This window comes from Agelaius phoeniceus, chromosome 4 (assembly GCF_051311805.1).
Source record: "Agelaius phoeniceus isolate bAgePho1 chromosome 4, bAgePho1.hap1, whole genome shotgun sequence".
Lineage (NCBI taxonomy): Eukaryota > Metazoa > Chordata > Aves > Passeriformes > Icteridae > Agelaius > Agelaius phoeniceus.
The window spans coordinates 26659765-26680541 of record NC_135268.1 but is presented as its reverse complement, the minus strand read 5'-3'; the positions used below and the strand labels follow the sequence as shown (position 1 = coordinate 26680541).

Genomic DNA, 20777 nt, shown 5'->3' with positions numbered 1-20777 from the left:
CTAAATCAGGAGGCATAAAGCCAAACTGATGTGCCTGATTAAAAAAATCTACTCAAGTGGACTACATAAGTGGAGAAATAGGGCTAAGAGATGCAGAGACTGGAATTTTTATTCTACATTATTTTCCTTTAGTCCAGTTTCAAACAAGATCAAGACTACCACTGTGCTCAGTTTCATACTGCATTAGCAACATCTTGCTTACAGGCTTACCAAGGCCTTACAAAAAGTTCCCTCAAGCAGAATCAGGCTCTATTCAATTAATTTGCTTCAATGAAGTGTCACATTTTGATGACAAGCAATAAATGGTAAATTAGATCTTTAGTGCATAAATCATGCTTAGAAGTGTCCCTCATAGCAAGAGTTCACAGGCAGCACTGTAATTGTGCTGACTGACAAAGCAATGCTGTCCCAGGCTACCAGCTTGCATGCATGGTTATGGTCAATCTCCTGGAAAAGTGGCCCTGTGAGTGGGAGAGGAGTTAGACAACTTTTAAAGTTTGAAGCAGTGATCAAAATTTATTGTTCCACTGTGCATTCATCTGTCTGTGACTGCCTTGAGTTACTCGGCAAAGGTAAATGAGCCCAGAAAAGAGGGGAAACAGCTGAAAGATATATGTGATTTTTGCAAGTTTTGAGATGTCATTTCACAAACTATAGGGTGGAAATTCAAGGAAATCTTTGTTAGTAAGAGGAAGAAAAATAAGCCAGCCCAAACCTCAAAAACCTAAACAAGGCACAGCAGAGGAAAAAAAAGGAAGAGGTAGTGGTGAAGGTTGAGGGTTTGCCTCCATCTGCAAACTCTTTCTGAAAGCTGCTGACAGAGCTTTGGCATCTGATCATCTCCTGACTGCTGATTAACATAGCACTGTTTTATATTTAACTCAGGCCAGAACAGGAGGGGCTGGGGGGTGGGGTTGTGCTGCTTATAAGGGGAGCACGGCAGAAACAATGTTCTTCTGTGTCAGTTCCCTCCGTCTCGCAGCCCAGCTGCACTTTGATCATTCACGTTTCCTCCAAATGCATGTTGTCTTTAATTAATTGAGTGTCTTGTGGACAGCGAGGTGAGGGAGACAGGCAGAGAACAGCTATAGCTACACAATTAAAATACAAACCAAGACTGCTGAGTTTACTGAATGCAAGTGCTGAAGTGACTAATAAGCTTTTTTGTAGTTAATGTTTTGCTCTGAGAACAGATCTAGGAGCAGAGATGGAGGGCATGGATTTTGAGGATGAGAAGTCCAAGAGGTACTGCATGAAGACAAAGCATGTGGCTATCATCTGTGGAGTCGTGGTTGTTGTAGGACTTGCTGTGGGGCTTGGTGTGGGATTGAGCAGACCTAAAGCTTCAGAGGTAACAGAGCAACCAACAACAGATCAGACGACAACGACAACAACAACGACAACGACAACAACGGAACAGCCTCCTCCCCCAGTGGATTTGGGTCCCTGTCCTTCCAAGAATGATGACACTGGAGACTGGAGAGAGTTTAGGCTGCCCACTTATGTCAAGCCTGTCCACTATGATCTGGAAATCAAGCCTGAAATGGAGCAAGACACTTACAGTGGGACAGTCAATATATCTATTGCTTTGGAAAAACCAACCAGCTCCTTGTGGCTTCACCTGCGAGACACCAAGGTTACAGAAATGCCCACACTCCGGAAATCCTCAGGACAGCAGATTGCTGTGATTGACTGCTTTGAGTACAAGCCACAAGAATACATTGTGATGAAGGCAGCAGCAGAGCTCCCTGTCACTGATGAAAGTGATCCCTATGTGCTCACCCTGAAGTTTCAAGGCTGGCTGAATGGTTCGCTGGTTGGGTTTTATAGGACCACCTATACTGAGAATGGACAGATCAAGTAAAGCAGTTTTATTTATTAAGCTTTCTTCTCTATTTTTACTTGCTCAGGCCTGCTGTATTCCTGTTTCAGCTTTTCAGTCTTGTCTCTCACCAACTTACTGACATTTCTGGGCTGTTCTTTAGTTTTCTCATTCCCCTAAGCAGGATGCTGTACTCAAAGCCCTTTGGCTTCTGACTAGTGAATGTGGGCTGGAGAGATGAGGGGTTTGTTATAATTAATATTCTGAAAAACCTTTTCAAACTCTACTGGTCCAAGCTTACCTTTGAACTGAATGGCTCCCTCAAGGAGCTGGAGGGATCAAGGCCTGTTTTTATCTCTCTAGTACAATAAATAGCATACAACTATCACCACTCTCTCCTGTTATCCCCAAGGTAACAGTTTTGGTGTAAAGTGTTCTTCTGATAGTTTTCCTGATAGCATATCTCCTTGATGCTGTAAACCTGAGGAATATCCAAACCTGAACTTTCCTGTCTCTCTTGCAGCTGGTTTAAATTATATGTAGGAAAGACCAAACAATTAGGGTCATCTTTTACTGTTTTTTTTCGTGCTCCATCTCTTCCTTATTAATATATCAACAGTTATTGAAAGATTACAAAGTCTCTACCAGTTCAGCTAACTCATTCAACTTACCAGGTTTGTACTGCTTCAAGGTGGAAGCTTGAAAAGCCATTGCCCTCTGCTCAAAGGCTGCTCTTCACAGTTAATGTATGGAGGGGACAGTCACCCATCTTCTGATATTTACATTTCTGAAGTGATTTATTCCAGCCTTTACAGCTGTTAGATAAACTTGGCTAGAATTTTACGAGGCCCTGTAGCAGGAACATGGAGACAAACACTGATGTGTTCATGGCATTTCTTTGCCCTCCTGGGACAATGGTGTCGTGAGTGAGAGTCTCATCAGCTCCAATCAGCCACTGACAGGAGTAGCAGCAATGACAGGCACCAGCAGCAGCAGATCCAAGAGGTAGAGGATAAAGCAAGCATTGATTTTTCCTGTGGAGAAGTCATGCAGGGAACAGCTCGAACACCAGATAGCTCTTTTATTCTCGTTTTCCTCCATATATGACCTCAGCATTGCTCTGACTTAAAAGGTGCTTTGGTTTCATACTTTGAGCAACTTTGGTTTCATACTTTGAGCATCTGACATCTCTACAGCAGTTTTAAAGTGCAAAGTCCTAGAATCCTTCTAAGTTGTGTGTTACTTTTCACTGGTGAAGTATATCTAGATATTAAATGTATAGCCCCAGGTCTGTCACAACCCCAGAACAGCAGGACCAGAACACAGGTCTTCTGAGTTGCAGAGCAGGAGAGGTGAGTGCCTGTCCCTCTAATCCAGACAGTACAGGTAGACAAGGTCCAAGCATCTGATACCAGGAAGAAAGGAGAACTCTAAAACTAAAGAAAGTATAAAATGTGAGCTCACTTTGACTGTTCCTACTTCTTGAATTGAATGCTGGAAACTACAATTGCAAGGATGATCCTAGCCAGCAGTCTGAAAACTCAATGCAGAAAGGAGCTTGCGGGTGTGAGTGTGTTAGGTTTGAGAAGGGCTTTAGTAAGAACAAGTGAATAGTAAATTCTGAAATATTTTTCATGTGATTGACTTTGGGCAGATTGCAGAAGTGATGTACATGATAGTGGTAAGTACAGCTTTGAAAGTAAGGCAACCAACAGCCAGGTTGTTGCTGTGCAGCAGAGGGTAGGGGATAGGATGGGGTAAGGAAGGACAGTGAGGGAAGGGTTTTATTACTTATTAAAAATGCATTTTCTCCCAACTTTCTACTTAAAAACAATGCTGACTGGAATGAGCATTTTTATTTTGCCTTTGTGTGAGGTACACACCGCTCTTGGAAAATTTCAACCCAAGTAGTTCTGTTGTTGTCATGTTGCAAGTAAAATACAAATCAGATCAGGTAACAGCAATGATCAAAAAAGTCTGTTAATAGTGGATGTTAAAGAGAAAGGGGCTGAGGTGAGAAGGAGATCCAATATACAATTAACCAACTCTATTGTCCCTTCTGTGCAGTGTTAGAAGCAGCAGCACCTTTAGAGAGACTGAATAACACTGAAAGTCAGCTTCTAGGGCTGAGCTGCTCCCCAGATGTTTATCTCTGAAGGCAAAAGTTTGTCAAAGCATTGTTTTAAGGCCTTTGGTTTACAAACTGGGCATGTGTCCAGGCTCTGCTGTTGCTTAGATTCAAATATCCAAACAGATTCAATAATCTATGTTGCTTAAATTCCTTGAGAGGCTTAGGAGAAGAACACCTCATTTGGGGATCCTGTTCAGACAGATCATACAATCCCCATCAGGAAAAAGGTGCTTTTGGACATGCCCTGAAGCAGATTGTGAGATACCTTGGAATCATGACTATTTAAATTGATGTGCACCTGCAGGTAGGGAACAGGAAAGCAGAAACTTTGGAAATGTAGATTTTGGACATAGACTTGCCTAGATGCTTCTGTGGGTTCCCAAATCTAGCTGTAAGCACTTAAGTCCTTTGGTAAAACTGTTCCTCTGTCTGCTCATTTCATTTCCCCATTGATGCAAAAGGAATAGCACTCCTCCCTACTTTGCATGATGCACTGAGCATAACTACGTTACACTTGTATTGTTTTCAGATCTTATGGAGAGGAGCAAAAGAAGAGTCCTTGGCTGGTGTACTGGGTTATTCAGGTCATTAGCTTCTCTCAAAAAATGTGCTAAAGCCCCCTTATATTTTTTCCTTAGTATTAAAAATAATATAAACATGTCACAGCAGCTGGCTTTGATTTTGCACTACTATTAGAGACAAGGTATGGCTTTCTGTTTTTAGGAATTCCCTCGGTTGTCTGTCAGAGAACAAGAGGCTCGCCGATGTCTAACAGGGATGTATTTAGGATTTTATTGAATAGACAAGGGAAGAATTTTCTTCTGTTTACAAAAGTAACACTTCTGATTTTCTTCCTGAAGCAGAAAGTTTTCTCAGAAGCAGCAATGAGTTGGAATTTTAAGGAAGACTAGGAGAAAAATGCTTTAATTAGTTCAGGGAGGAAGGAAGTTGTTTGACACTAACGACTTGTACTTCAGGGGGAGGGGGAAGGAAAACTCATCATGGTTCTAAATGCATCACTGTTTTATTTTGAGAACAGCTGGATGCAGTCTCAGCCAGATCTTCACTTCTTATTATTATGATGTTTACAACTGTCGACTCTAGTTCATATTTAAAGGTCTGGACATCAAGAGCAGAAGCCACCAAGCAGTGAAGAAAATCTTATCTAAAAACTACATTATGTTGTTTGAAAGTGAATTACAACATTTCATGTTTCTATTGCCACTTCTGTGCATGCCATAGTCTGGAGTTCTCCTCATCTAGCCTATAGGAAGGGTAGTGCCGAAGTTTTTCACTCCTAATGTCTGTCTGCCTCTGCAAACATATGAGGATAGATGGATTATCACCTTATAAATCAACAGTTGTATCACAGTGTTATCAGTCTGTAGGAACAAGACATAAATGTGTCAAAATATATAGCCAAGTTTTTAACCAATAGCTGTGAAGCATTGCCCTGGAGGCTTGGAGTTAACTTAATTGTGAAATAGCTCTCAAATCCTATGAAAAGTAGAGAATGACAGCAAAGAATGCACCAAGCAAAATAAACTCTGTTGAGTCTGAAATGATGTTAAAGTGAATGGTCATTATGCTTTCTGCCCGTGAACCTTTGAGCTACTATTCCAAGGAACATGAATGGAGAGAGCCCAGACATATTACCTCTGTCAAGTTTGTAAATGACCCTTGCTGCTACAAGTTCCTAATGACCAGTTTAGTATTTAACCGTCACAGGGAAATGCCAAGGGCAACAGAAACCTTGAAAAATTGGTTGTCAAGTGAGCTTGTAGGATTGCTGCAATCTGTAATTTATGATGTACACTTTTAATTACTTTTTGGAAAGAAAAACTACCTTAATATAGTTGGAGCATCTGTAGAAGTGCTGTCAGAAAATGCTCAACATTCCAGATTAATTGAAGGAGCATCTGTGATCCCTTTCACCATCAATCACTGGAGAATATGCTCTGCCACTGGTGTGGGTCATTAATGGGGGAGCCTGATGTCACTGGGAGAAGCAAGCACAATATGAACGCTCACAACCTTCACCTTATGTTTTTACATGACCCCTATTGTCTAGCTCCTCCAGCTGGTTGTGCATAACTGAGGTGACTTTCTGACCCCCCCAAAACAGCTTGCATAGCATCAGTTATGTACTAGGATGTTCACCTGAACTTTCCATGCTTTCTCCAGCAGTTTCACTAATGGAGTCAGGGGAGCATAAGAGCAGCAGGAGGAAACTGTATGTGGTAAATGCAGAAAAAGAAACACACAAACAGGATGAGATTTATTGGCATTTGCACAGTTCCAAGGTGTCGCTTCAGGAGATGTTCAAGACCCTAATCCCAAGATATGCTGTAGTGGGTAAACAAGTCTTGGAGTGACTTATTCCTTTTAGGTGATATCATCAGTTCTTTATTTTAGGTGATAAATCAATGGTAAAGCTCAGCAGGAGGGATAGCAAAGTTTTCACTATGCATGAGAGGTCATGCCTCTCTTATTGCCTGGCTCCTAAAAATATTTGATGATAAGCAATTTGCATTAGCCTTTGCTCTGAAACCTTGAAGATGTTGATGACAGACAGATGTTGATGTCTGCTCCTGCATTTCTTATGTCACCTGCTTTTATGGATGGATAAATATGCACAAATATTTGTAGCTGGATTTAATTTGTGAAATACTTTAAAAAAATGCCTAGAAATTGCAGACAAGATTTCAAAGCCATATAATGAAGCCTTGCCAATGTGTTGTTTGTTTCAGGAGCATTGCAGCTACTGATCATGAGCCAACAGATGCGCGGAAATCATTTCCCTGCTTTGACGAGCCAAACAAAAAGGCAACTTACACCATATCCATCATCCATCCAGATGTGTACCAAGCGCTTTCAAACATGCCAGTACAGGTAAGTATTTCCCAACTGCTGCCTAAGTGCAACAGTTCTGTAGAGCCACAGAAAGGTAATGAGGGTCGCCAGGTTCTGGCATGTTCACAGACTCTACCACTCAGGCACTGGAAAACTCATGCTTAATAGACATTCCATGAACAGAACTGGTTGGCTGGTTAGGACTCAAAGTGTCCATCAGCACACAACATGGCAGCACAGAGTCAAATCCAAAGCAAAAATGGAACACCTCTTCTGTTGTTATCCAGCTGACCCTCTGTTCAGATATTCTAGGTGAGCATCCCCTGCTGACTATAAATAGATATTGGCAGGTTCTTCAGTCAAGCTGGGTAGGCTTGGAGAATGAGTACTCTGCAAGACAGCTGCTTCCCAGATGGAAAGTCTGAAATAATCACTAAAACTGCATAATGGTCCAGAACAAGGGTCTGCTGATCACAATATAATGGCAAAGAATCCTGCTAGCCAGAAAGACTAGGATTATTCTTTTTCATAATGGAGCATCTGAAACTGCATCTGTCAGCTCATGGGTGTGGATATTTGTCATTCTACCATGTCTATAATTTCCTAAAAAATCCATTTCTAGACCTACTGTCAAATTCCAAATTTTGCATGAAATTCAATGGCATCAATTATCTACCTCTGGGCCTTCTGGAAGAAGTCTGAATGTCTTTCAGATGAGAGGGTTTCTACTGAATAGTCAGCTGAATGTGTAGTCTATTGTAAAATTTCTACTAATAAGTTCTGAAGTGGGAGATAAAGTGCCAAGTTAAAAAAAAAAAAAAGAAAGAAAAGAGTTTCCAGCCTCCAGGCTGTTGGCATTTGCATTTTTCCAATCAATCCCCCACCCAGAAAACAAAGGTCTGCTTTTATTTAGAGTGCCCCAAACTTATTCTCCTAGCAATGCAGCTGAGATATCTATTACCAGGCTGATACAGATGCATCCATACCCTTTGCACATTTAAAGCTCTGACCCATTGTTATTAAAAATATTTCTGTGATACCTAGAAGACCACTAGGCACTTTGATCAACAACACATGAAAGGAGATTGCTGTACCTTTCCTCATAGACCTCATATAAGTGAGAATATGAGCAAGGGAGTAAGGGGATAACACCATATGTTATCAAGATTTACTGTGTTTTGAGATTTACTTTACACCTTGACATGTGGACCTTGCCTCTATTATGGATCTATAATAATAAGTGTGCAAAGGGCTAACTACTGCTTCTTAATTGATTTGCTAAAAAAATAAATACTGATAAGAAAATGTAGATTATGCTGAATTCATATTGAGGTTTGACTAAGGGATTATAGCAGGGCAATTTTCATCTGGTCAAGGTCCATAGCTCTGGTCTTAGTAGTGGAAGAACCTTGGGAAAGATCTTTTCCACAGATGGAAATGTAAGAGTTTGTAAAGACAAGGCAGGTTGTATGTTACGTGTCCTGTAATTTTGGGGGTGTGAAGCTTTATAATCAGCATGCCAAAATCAGATCAGAAAAATCAGAATCTTGTACATTTCATTTGCATTTTTCACTAGAATTTCTTCAAATTTTTTTCCACTTTGTTGAAATCACAGAAGATATCAAAACAGAGTCGAAATGGGTAAAATAATGGAAAATTAGATTGTGAATACCTTTTCGAAAAGAGGCTATGAATATGTCTGTGAATATGTGGTTTTGTTCATGGAGTCATATTACCTGTGATATTAACTGCCTGTGCTTTATTTATATTGTGTTTATAACAAACAAATCTCATGAACCGCTGTATCTCTAGAAGGCTAACATCTTTTATGTTTTTGGCTTTTGTTCTATTATATAGTCATCAAGTCAGAAGCACAAAAATTTTTAGACTATAGCAGAAAAGGAATAGAAGAAATATATGTTTAGAATAGAATCATAGAATAAGCTGAGTTGAAAGGGATCCATCAAAATCATCAAGTCCAACTCCTGGCCTTGTGCAGGACACCCCAAGAGTCGCACCATGTCCCTAAGAGCAGTGTCCAAATGCTTCTGAAACTTTGTCAGGTTTGATGTTGTGACAACTTTTCTGGTGACCCTGTTCCAGTTTTCACCCTCTGGGTGAAAAACCTTTTCCTAAAATCAAACCTAAACCTCCCCCGACTCAACTTCATGCCATTTCCTTGAGTTCTGTCACTGGTCATGGGAAAGAAGACATCAGTATCTACCCCTTCCTATTTAGTATTGTCAGCAAACTTAGAGGAAATACCATCTAAGAAAATCAGGAAATTTTAAAATTGATTTGGTAAATAAAAACTATGATCAGCATTAAATTTTATGTATATGTAGGCAACCCGTCTAATAACCTAACCCACCACTCATTTGTATTTGAATTACTTCAGGATAGATTGATTAGACTGGTCTATATCCCAGGTAGCATCCCTGCATCCTGACTTAAATACATGATGCATGTATTAAAAGAGAGGAGAATTCAGTCTCTTCCCTTCTCTGACCAAAGTGATATTATTTTATGCAACAATTGCAAGAACAAAACACAGCATACACCAGAAAACTCCTGTTGGCAAAATTTCGGTTCATGTGAATGATTTCAAATCCCTGATGAAAACCTCTATGGTGCCAAAAAAGCAAAGTACCATTTCATGTATTGCAGAAGAAAAATACCTTGTCTGTTCTCATGCCTGCAGCAATGAAATGCCAGAAGAGGTGGACCTGGAGAGGTGATTTGTTGCTCCTATGCAGTTGCAGTCTTCATACAAGTGTACTCTAATGCATGTATTTGCAATTTCAAAAATCAATTTGATTATTTTTGCATTTCTGCAGCGAACTGTACAGCTTGGTGATGGCTGGAATCAAACAACTTTTGAGAAGTCAGTTCCCATGAGCACTTACTTGGTATGCTTTGCAGTGCACCAGTTTACCTGGGTAGAGAGAACATCCGCAAGTGGAAAACCTGTAAGTCCTTCTGCAGCCTGAAAGTGGTTCAGGTGACAGATGTGCCTTGATTTGCATTTTTTCTTTAAAAATCTCTTTTTATTCAAACAAGGACATATTTTTCCTTTTCCTGTAGCTTATTTTCTGCAGCCTATTTTATCAGATTATGTGTTCACAGTGGTCCCTCTGACCTGGACTACATACAGTGTTTTGCAGTCTTTCCCTGTCTCCCATCTTTGTTAGATCCCAGTTAGTACCTCCCATATGAGCACACAGGTGAGGAAGGAACACTCTTTCCAAACTCATCCCTGACTTGAAGCCCAGGGCCTGAAGTAATGTACAAGTTAGGGGGTACAAGAGAGTCCCAGGCCATGAATACAAATACTTTATAGTTTTCTGTGAGTTAAAATTGCATTTGATATTATTACAGCTGTTGAGACATAGGACTACAGTGCTATGTGCCATTATGTACTGGCTTGCTTTATTTTACCACAGTGTCAACAGGCAACTGCTCAATGTAAGTTCTGTAAAAATAAGTATAGAAGTGATAGTGTCTGCCTAAACATTTGGATATTTGGTTGATCCCCTAATGAAGCAAATAGGTTTGAATCTGAACCTATTAAATTAAAATAGCTCCTTCATTTAGATGCAGTAGGCAGGCCAATCCATTTCTTGCTTAGATTCAAATCTCCTGGAGGTGTAGCTGATCAGGCATAAAGAGATAACAAGACATTGCATTGAATCACAAACTGAAATCCGAAATACAACTTGCCCCTCAGCAGAAACTCCTCATTTAGCCTAAACCCAATTTGGGATACTCAACCTGCTGTTGATTGTTTATTGGTTTAGATCTTTTTCTCATCTGATACAGAGAATGATCCCTAGAGCTGTATGCCCCTGCTTCTTCCCCTTCCTTTCCTGCTACGTAACACAGGGTCTTGTCGTTGACATGAGCTGGCAGTGGTTTCTTTGATTTCTGGAGACAATGTCACAAATGGACAGGGAATCTAGAATAAAACCCCAGTCATTCTACTGTTTCCTTAGCAAGTTAGCTCTTCCTTAGTTTCTTTAACCAAAAAAGATCATCAAATCATTCCCTACTGAAAGCTGTTCACTGATTTTAAAATCTATCTCGTAGAAATCTCCAAAGTTCTGATTCAGCTCTTAGCAAAGACTTCCTGTCACAGAACTGTGCTGAGGCCTCCCTCTGTGCCCTTGCTAGCGTCATGTTGTATGCTTATATTCTTACTTGACAAATAACTAGAGCTAAATTACACTTAGACAAGCAAATGGAGCCTGGTTTGAGATACAGATAAAATATTCTTAGTTCTCTGCTGTTTGGCCAAGTAATTCACAGGAGTACATTTTTAGGCCATCCAGTCACACAATTTTGTTAACCAACTGCTCTTCAGCATAGCTGGTCCACTCATTATCAGGGACAGGACCTTGACTACATGGTCTCACTAGATATACTCTATAGTTCAGTTCCTTTAAAAATCAAAATTTTTCTAGATTTTTCTGCAGAATATAGTGCAGTAGGGAAAAAATGTACTGAAGAAGTGTGTAACACTGTTTTCTACATGCAGAAGTTAAACATTTACTACTTGTCCATGCCATGCTCCAGAGTATGGCCCTGAGGTCAATATTTTTTTTTCCCCAAGCAAAACAGTACAGCCCACATGTTCCTGACTGGTTGCAGCTTTTCTAAATAGAAGGGAGTGTTCACTGAAACAGGGTAATTAAAGTGCATGTGTGTAGATGCAGGGGTATTTGATTCAGTACAGGGGTTGCCTGAAGAAAAATCTTATATTTCAGGCCTATGTTACTACATATTTTATTAATGCTGTTCACTAAACAATGTCTGAGGACTTGCCTGCACTAGAAAACTTGGGGTTTAAGTGAGGTTAAAATAATAACTTTCCTTTCTCTTAACATGGACATAGTTTTACAAATATAAAATACATGTGGAAGATCAATCACTAAAAATTATCTTCTCCCCAGGGAAACCAGACTATCTTTAGGGTTTTTAATCATATATATAGAAAGTTATTCCTATAGCCTTTCCGAGGCTTCCTGTCCAAGAACTTTGAAGACCAGTTGAACAAAGGTATTTAGATTCACCAACCCCTGAAAAGAACATTCCATAGTTTGCTGTGTAAATTTCTAACAATAAATCTCTCATTCAACAGAAAGTATCCACTTGATCCATAAATTACTTTCATAAACAACAGCAAGAGCATACAGCTCACATGACACAGTAAATTATTTAAAAACTCTGCCGTTCACTCTGAAAGCCCTAATGAAGACATTAATGAAATGAGTGGTGGGAAATGTGCCCACAGCTGGAATCAATGCTCCTGAACTGATTACCTGTCAGGTACTAAATGTCTGGTTTGGAAAAATCACAGAGGAGATTATACAAATGAAACACCAAGTCAGTTCTAGTGCAGGCTGAAGGTTTTGGAAACCATTAATATGGATCAGCTAGGGGACTGAAGACTGCTAAATTGGGTAAAGAGCTTACAGAAGTGGAAATTGCAGATTGTAATTGCAAACTGACCCAGGGGGAAATCCCCTGGCTGGAATGTATTCCTGTTTGAATTTCATAAGCTTTTTTTGGTTTTGTTTTGGTTTTGTTTGGGATTTTTGGGTTTTTTTTCCCAGCTTTATTTCTGAACACTTTCCCATCCTCCCCTCTCATTGGAGGAAGTGTAATTTATAGTATTGAAATCAATGTGTTTTCAGGCTCCAGAAGAGTTCCTGGAATAGACCAGGTCCTTTTCTTAGCTTGGGCCCTAAACTCCTGGCTGTAAGACAGCACTGAAGGAGTAAACAAGCCACACCAGTGCAGCAGATGAATGTGTCCCATTCATAAGAGTCATGGAGGTGGCAAAATGAGATAGATCGGTTTTCCTAAAACCAGAAACTTCACTGCATATAGAAATCTCTCATCCACACTGGAGATCTTCAGGGGTGGGGAAGAGAACAGACTACATACAGCTCCAACAGGCTTCGGGACAGAGAGACTGAGGGAAAGATCCCCAAAAGGCTCCTTGAATTCTGAGCTCAAATTTTGCCTTCACAATGTGAAGATAACTTCTCAAAAGTTTTTTCAAGTTACAGGCCTCCACATAATGGGCATGGGTGCCATAAGATTCTAGTTCTCCAGAGCTTGTTTCCTACTGCTTGACAGCCATAGCCAAAGTGGTACCAGGCACCAGGTTTCAGGGATAGAAAGGTCAACATTCAACACATCATTTTTTGCATTCATATATACAGTAGGAGCACAGAAATGGTGACTCATCACACCAAACGTGCCAGAGCTACCAAATATGCCAGTTTTCCCAGACTCGCCTGGTCATAAAAGAGAGAATTGATTTTTGCTTATGATTTCCCGGGGTGCAGCAGCCCAGAAGGCATCAAAGCTGTGGCTGTGTGGCCCAAGGTCCTTCTCAAACAGCCACTCAACCTGCATGGGACAGCATGTCTGGGAAGGGTCACAGATCTAGTAAACGCATGGTTGTCGTGGGTTTGAGGTCTTCAAACATGCAAGAAGAGGAAACTATGATGATAGTATACATAGGAAAGGTACAAAGAAGTTGAATAAAATAAGGTGCTATGGGTTTCTCACACATTTCAATAGAGATGTGCTCCTGAATATTGATCTGATGAGATCAGTCAAGATCAGTGAACTGCTCAGAACAAGTGGATCCCCTCTGACTGTGCTTGCCCAGGTTTCCTCCTTGGGAACACCAGGCCGTGGGGAAGTAGGGGCTGGTATGTAACCAGGCCCTGCTTGAGGCTTGGCCACTGCGAGCTTCTGGATATGGGTCTTGCCAATTTTAAAATTCAGACAAACAGTGGAAAGTGTGCACGTATTGGCTTGGTATCTCTTATGTACAACGCTTGAAAAACTTTGTTGAATACATGTGTTAGAGAACCGAATTCAGCATTCAAATCAGTCTCAGAGAACACTTGCAGTGTTATTGGTATGTATGCTAAATACCTTTTCAGTGTCAGACACCTGATTCCTCTTAACTGAAAACTTTTCTAATTGTCTCTCTGTATTTTACAGCTGAGAGTTTATGCCCAGCCACAGCAAATACACACGGCAGAATATGCAGCAAATGTAACAAAAACTGTATTCGACTTCTTTGAACAGTACTTTAATTTGAGCTACTCTCTTCCAAAATTGGGTAACTATGAACATTTATATTTTTTATTTTGTTAGTTCAGTGTCATGATTATGTTGCTTCTACAGATCTCTGTGCTTTCGTGGAAAACAGCATGAAAGCATTTGGTTGCTAACTGCTGATATTTTGTCAGGATCTTTTAAAACTGTACCAATGTAGTTCAAGATGTTTCTAAATGTCATGATGGATGAGTTGGTCTCAGTCACTGTTTTATTGCCAGTTCTCACAGTTCAGTTTACTGAACTGAAGAACTGGTGCTGGCATGTTTATTTTAAAGCATCTTGTGGAAAATCAAGGCAAGCATTGGTGTCATCAGCAAAGGACCATCATGAGTTAAAACAGAGCCAGAAGTTTCAGAAAAATATGTACCACTTCCATATGAACTTCTGGACAAAAGTCAGCAGTGAGATAAGTGAAGATGTAAACTGCCAGAGAGTATGTCATATTATTTATTAACCTTAGTACAAAGTGGGTGTGTATCCACGTCTTAAAAAGATGAATGTAGTCCAGCATCTAATTTGTAGTTTCTACTGCTGGGCTAAATAAAGATCTGAGACTAAATAAGAGCAGGCACGCTCTCAAATTTTGCCCATGGTTACAAAACAAGCAAAGAGAAGGTAGTGGGCATCCTTTAGCTTGAGATATTTGGACTCTGCATCTGATTCACACAGTTTAACATGCACAATAATCAAGCTGGGAATGCAATCAGAGTTTTGGAAATTCTCCTTACTAAGACCTTCAAAGAGGTAATTCAGTTAGTTCATTAAATTAAAAGGATGGAAAATTACTAGCTGCAAACAAGTCAAGACAATACAGGGGGGGAAAAATCCCCAAAACTTTGAAGACAATTAATAATGTTGTGCAAACCTTTTGTTGGCTATTTGTACCTGTACCTATTAGGCTAACCCATGTTACTTTAACAAAAGACTTTTACCTCCTCCTTTCAAAACAGCATGTGAGTTTACTGTAAATATGTTTGTATTTCAATGACAACTGAATTAGGGAAACTAGTACAATATGTTGTTCTTTCATACACTGGTCCCCAGTAATAATAGGTACTATATCTCACCTGTGCTTTATATTCAAACTTTCACTGTCATGAAAGCCTGATGACATTGCCATGGCAGCATCTGGATAAAGGCCTGTCTGTGTGACAGGATGGACTGGTATCTTCCGGTTAGCAGTGTCACAGGAATGATACTTTTGTAGATTCTACACTGTTTTTCCCAGAATGTCTATTTGTTGGATTCCTAACCTTGACTTGCCATGTTGTTCCTTTATTATTATAAGTTATTCAGTTCAAACCTGATGAATCAGATATGTTTCTGCATAATGATTTATTTAAATATTGTATTTCACATTGATTTATGGCTTCTGTCATTACCTTTCTCCCTTCTGTCATTGAAGCCCTTGCCAAACTATCAGCTTGATTCTGTAATCAAGTTGTTTAATTTAAAATAAGTAATTCCTTTCTTCTGTTGGAGTGGGGTGAGTGGTTTTCATTCTATTCAGTGTTAAATCCATCTTTACTTTTTCACTAACCCACATAGAAAGCCTGTGGTCATTATTTGCAGAAAAAAATGCCAGTTCAGTTGAGTCTGCAATTCTCATTTAAACCTGTATTGATTACTGACCATAAATGAGTGACCCCCACAAATTGCCAGGCGTAGAAGCAGATGTTGTTCACTGCATGGGGGATTTAGTTCAGTTAACGTGTCAATAAATATTTTTAATACAACAGTGTGACAAACAATGTCATGCTTCATTATTCTACAAATAGTTTCAGGAGGTTTATTGCCTACAGCACATCCCCAGACAATAGTATTAATTTCTGGAGCCAAAATTTAGTAATGTATGATATGCACATTCCCAGGAGATGGCATAGCATCACCTTCCAGGACAGATCCTCAGCAAGTGCAACTGATCTTACCTCTGTTAATCTCAGTAGATCCAGGGCATTTGCTTTAGGCCAGTTCTTTTCTTGAGCACAGATCATAGCCTGCAGTCCACAGTAGTAAGCCAGAATCACAACTGGTAAGCAAAACAGGCTGTAAATACACAGAGAGAGGAAAAACGAATTGATTTAAAGGATACAGTGGTAATTGTTTTCTCTTTCTTTTAATGCAGATAAAATAGCTATTCCAGATTTTGGGACAGGTGCTATGGAGAACTGGGGGCTGATCACATACCGAGAAACAAACCTGCTGTATGATCCTGCAGAGTCAGCCACATCCAACAAACAGAGAGTAGCTGCTGTGATAGCCCATGAGCTCGTTCATCAGGTATATTTTCGGACATGAGTCACTTTTACAGTGTTTCAAATATATAGTCACAACATTTTAATCTTGAAAATACTGCCATTAACTTCATCTCAGGATCTTCTACATGTGCTCAAAATCTGATTGCAAAATATCATGTTAGAAGAGATCCCTGTCAGAGCTTTAAAATACTATGACTACTGCCTTGGAATTTTTCTCAGGAAGTTAGATGCTTGGGCCCAGACTGTCAGCCAGTTTATGAAAATCTGTCTAAAATGTCTTAGAAACTAATTTATGTGTGCAGATGTCTCTTTTGGGCAGGCAAACAAGAACAGTTATACACTGTGGCGGCTGTCTGAAAACATATCCTTAAAAGCAGAAATCATCAAATCAAGAGGAAGAAACTAAAAATATTTTCAGTGGCACATGAATCATTAGCAATCTCCTGAGTAATATGTAATTTTATAATAAAAGTGATGTTTTAACACAAGGCAAGGCCTTCATTCCTATTCAAACCCGAGAATTATGATAATTTTCATCTGGCAGCAGGAAGAAAAGTAAGCAAATCAGTGTTCTGTATGCAGATGGGAGATACTGAAATGTACACGTACTATTTATCTAAACCTACATCTTTATGTTTATAATTGTAGTGGTTTGGAAATATTGTAACCATGGACTGGTGGGATGACTTGTGGCTAAATGAAGGATTTGCCAGTTATTTTGAGTTCCTGGGAGTAAATGCAACAGAACCAGATTGGAAAATGGTAATTATTTCTGCCTTGTAGAGGGTTGGCGGGGCTGGGAGGAACATTTTGGAAGGGAGTAAAATTTAGATGAGGATGATGAGGACCTAAAGTATATTTATAGAAAACTAACATAGTGTGGTGCAACATAAAGAAAAAGTTGGTCTAAGTTTTTCACCTACCTATGTTCTGGTCTGCAGCTAGTCAAAGTAAACTTTGTGAAGCTTCAGTCTGCAGGGAAGAGTCATTCTTTTTTAACCAGTGAGTCAAGTGTTCAGTTATTGTGGCAAATAACACCTAGGTGGGTTCTGGACAGAGCCTTAACAGTTTTGCAGTGTTGCTTAAAGGTCTAACTCTGAAAGATGGAGATCTTCCTGTATTTATTTAGTTGGGCTGTACTGTCTTCATGGTACTTAGGATTGCTATCTGATCTGGTAAGGGCTGGGAACCTGGGCCTGTCTCCACAGCTTGAGCTATTATCAAGGAAAATAGTGGACTTCCATTCAGCTCCTGCCAGCATTGTAAGTGTCCTTTCAAATGCTCCAACTCAGACAATCTCTGTTCTGTACAGTACAAAAATAGGCAGTGACAGTGGATAGCCAAAGTGCTAACTGTGCCAGCTCCAGATGCTTTAAGGGGGTTGCAAAGAAGTTGACCTTAAATAGGCATTATATTCTGTGAATAAAGGGAGTTTTCTTACTCCTTCCTTCCTCCCCTCCCAAACAGATGTGATGGCACAGAGCACACATATTTTCCCCAGCTGTCCAGGTGTAATGAGGTTCTGGGTGCTAAGTCATACACAACATATGCCAGTGGAAGGGAGCAGAGTAGGTTTTGCGTAGGTTGAACCTATTAAAATCTACTATCTCCTGAGCCTAGTGACTTTAGAAGCAGGCAGTGCCTATTTTTACACTTTAAAGTAGAAGATCTGTGGTCCTATGTAAGAAAAAATCTAATTACTGAGTTTAAAATATAAAAGCCTTATTTTTATCTAGATATTGTGTTAATCTAAGATCTAAGACATTTCAATGCTATCCTAGTGAGTATTAGAAGAGAAAATCTAAATTGAATATTAGTCTGTTTTGGTCAATGTTGATTAGGAAATAAGGGGATTTTAACTGATGGCTACTTAATCTTTTTTAAAAAATACAAATAATTTAAAAAAACATTTAAGCCTTGGGGTGAGAAACCCTGCCTCCTTCTTCCCTCCCTCCCTTCCTGCCCAGCTCCTCTTTTCCAAGAGGAGACCAAGATGCTTTGTAAATATTGTCACACTTCTGAAATTGGTAACACAGGCTACTCTTTTTGCCCTACTGGGAGCAAGGGAGGGTGGGATGGGTATGTCTGTGTTACGATACACACAGGAAAACAGGATCTGAAAAAGGCAATTTCTCTTACTTAAGGAGAAATTGTATCTCTCGCCTCTCAGATATAAAGCAACAGTTTGCAAGTCCTTTGTAGAGGCATGAAATTTCATTCTATTTCAAATTGCCTAGAGAAGTTGAAGTTCAAGCTACTTATTTGAGAAGTAGGCATATACTCCTGCCTTTGTTTCCATTCTAATGTCTTCTTTTTCTCAGCCTGAACAGGTTTTAATTGAGGATGTGCTTCCTGTACTGAAGGATGACTCTTTGCTCTCTTCCCACCCAATTGTAGCCAATGTGTCATCTCCAGCTGAAATCACCTCTGTGTTTGACGGGATATCCTACAGTAAGGTAGGACATCCTTCGGTTGGGGAAACTTAGGAGAGGAGATAAAAGTCAGCTGTGCTCATAATCAGGATTCCAAACTCACTTGAGCTATGTCTGTGCACATCTTTGCTCTGGGATATTCCCAACTGCAGTCAGTGACGATGCAGTTAAAAGCAGCTGTGAGAGCAGCAGAGCCTGGTCAGCCACTGCGCACCATGCAGGCCTGCTCACAGCATGCAGTGATGCAGGCAAAGCACGGTGTCACTGGCCTCTGCCACTAGAGTGCTGGGTTTAAAATTAAACTAAACAAGGTGCTAATCACGCCCCTCTCCCATCACCTTGTGCTGATGCAGCCCAGTCATGTCAAGGCTCATAATCTAACACTAGGGTAGAGGAGGCAAGGGCAGATGTCCAGGTATCCTTTCTGTCACTTCTCCATCACACCTGCCAGCATAACTTCTCTTTTGAGGAAGCAAGGCAGGGAACCAAGCAGTGAAAACAGGAAAGTGACTTTTTATCTCAAGTTCCTCACAGTATCCCAGCCACCCAAAAAACCTTAGCAAAGATGGGCTACACCAGCCTCTACTGGCATTGGCTTAAATTGGGAGATAAGTCAGCTTCACATTTCACTGAAAGTTGTGGAGCTCAGGAGCGCATTGGAGAACAATAGTCCAGTAGCCCAGGCAGTGGTAGCAGACACTCCATTAAGCATTTGATAAGATTTTTGCTCATCCCATCCCAGAGTGTGACAGTGAGGACCTGTGCCCATAAAGACTCCCTAAGGAGCTAGCTGGAAGGATACCTTGGGTCTGCCTGAGCAGAGAGACACTGGAATGCTGGAGACATCCAACCACTGTTGTGACCAGGGCACACAGAGGCCTTTGGGAGCCCATGGCCTCTGGTAGTACTTGCTGTGTGAGGCAGCAGCCTGGAGATCAGCGCTTGTGGGAAAGTGCTGTGAGGTCCAGAGCTTGAGGGACACCAGCAGCCATGCTGAGGATCATCACTTTGAAGACCCAGCCTAGGGGGCTGAGGCCAGCTTCTCTCTCTCCATATCGGATGTAGCCAAAGCCACTTAGTCCTTAGACAAGTCTTAGACTTGGAACAAAGCAGGTGGTCTCCCCATATCTAACCAGGGGAGTCTCTTGTCTAAAGGGCCCCAACAACACTGTTCCCTCCAGTTGTTTTCTGCAGGGCATCAAGACACAAGCCAAAGAAACACAGGAGAAAACACTCCTGCCACTCTTCTCCTCAACCAGCCATCTCCCATGCTGTTTCTGACCCTGATACACCATATTTTATTGGCAGCTTCTTATATGACCCTGTCAGTGTTCCCTATCTGACGCCATAACATGCTCCCACTGAACACACAAAATCCAGCATTATTAAACACTGCTTGTTGCTTTCCCTTCAAGCTCCCATTATCAGCTAAACATACAGTATATATTGCATTGACTTTAGCTTCAGCTGTGCTACAGTCTGTAACTATATAGATACTACTTTTATTAGCTAGACTTGATCCATCCATTTACATCAGTTTTCTGTTTTCAATTGTTAAATCCTCTATCCAACAATACAACCAGTATTTATTGCATCATAAATGCCTCACAGTCAAACCATAAACCATGTAAAAACCTGCATTGTGTAACAGTGTTTAAATCAAACCAACAAAAGTCACGAAATATACAGAGCTAAATCAAATACTCTGGATCAAAATCTATTTTAGTGGTGAGCTAAGTAAGAAACATACTTTTGCAGGGTCTGTAAAAACAATGGAGAAAAAAAAAGTCCTAGCTTTTACTCATCTCTTTGTGCCTAGATAATTACAACATGAACTCATTTTTTTTAAGCAAAAACACTTGACGACTTGTGCATTGTTTGGGAACAGTTTGCTTGGGATATAATTTGGCTTGGGTTATAATTTGGCTTGAAAGAGAAAGTCTTTGCGTAGATTTAGCTCAAATTACTGTTGGTATTTATATATAAATGCGTGACAAAATTAGCTTGTTTCTTTTTGGCTTTGTTTTGGCTTCTCTTCTGTATTTTTCTTTTAAAAACCATCTTCTCATGATAATATTCATTGCTAAACAAATAAAGCATAATTTGGAATGCTCTCTGTTAGTCTTACCAGAACAACC

At 40.2% G+C, this 20777-nt stretch overlaps 1 protein-coding gene across 1 annotated transcript in view; it reads left to right on the top strand.

The window, feature by feature from the left end:
* Positions 1–1207: 1207 nt before the first annotated feature.
* The window catches only part of ENPEP (glutamyl aminopeptidase), a 33197-nt gene continuing 13627 nt past the window's right edge, over positions 1208–20777 (top strand). The window contains exons 1-7 of the mRNA XM_054633821.2: positions 1208–1860; positions 6704–6845; positions 9644–9775; positions 13830–13950; positions 16075–16229; positions 16856–16969; positions 18529–18663. Of these exons, the coding sequence (XP_054489796.2) occupies positions 1208–1860; positions 6704–6845; positions 9644–9775; positions 13830–13950; positions 16075–16229; positions 16856–16969; positions 18529–18663 (1452 nt within the window). The remainder of the gene's footprint in view (positions 1861–6703; positions 6846–9643; positions 9776–13829; positions 13951–16074; positions 16230–16855; positions 16970–18528; positions 18664–20777) is intronic.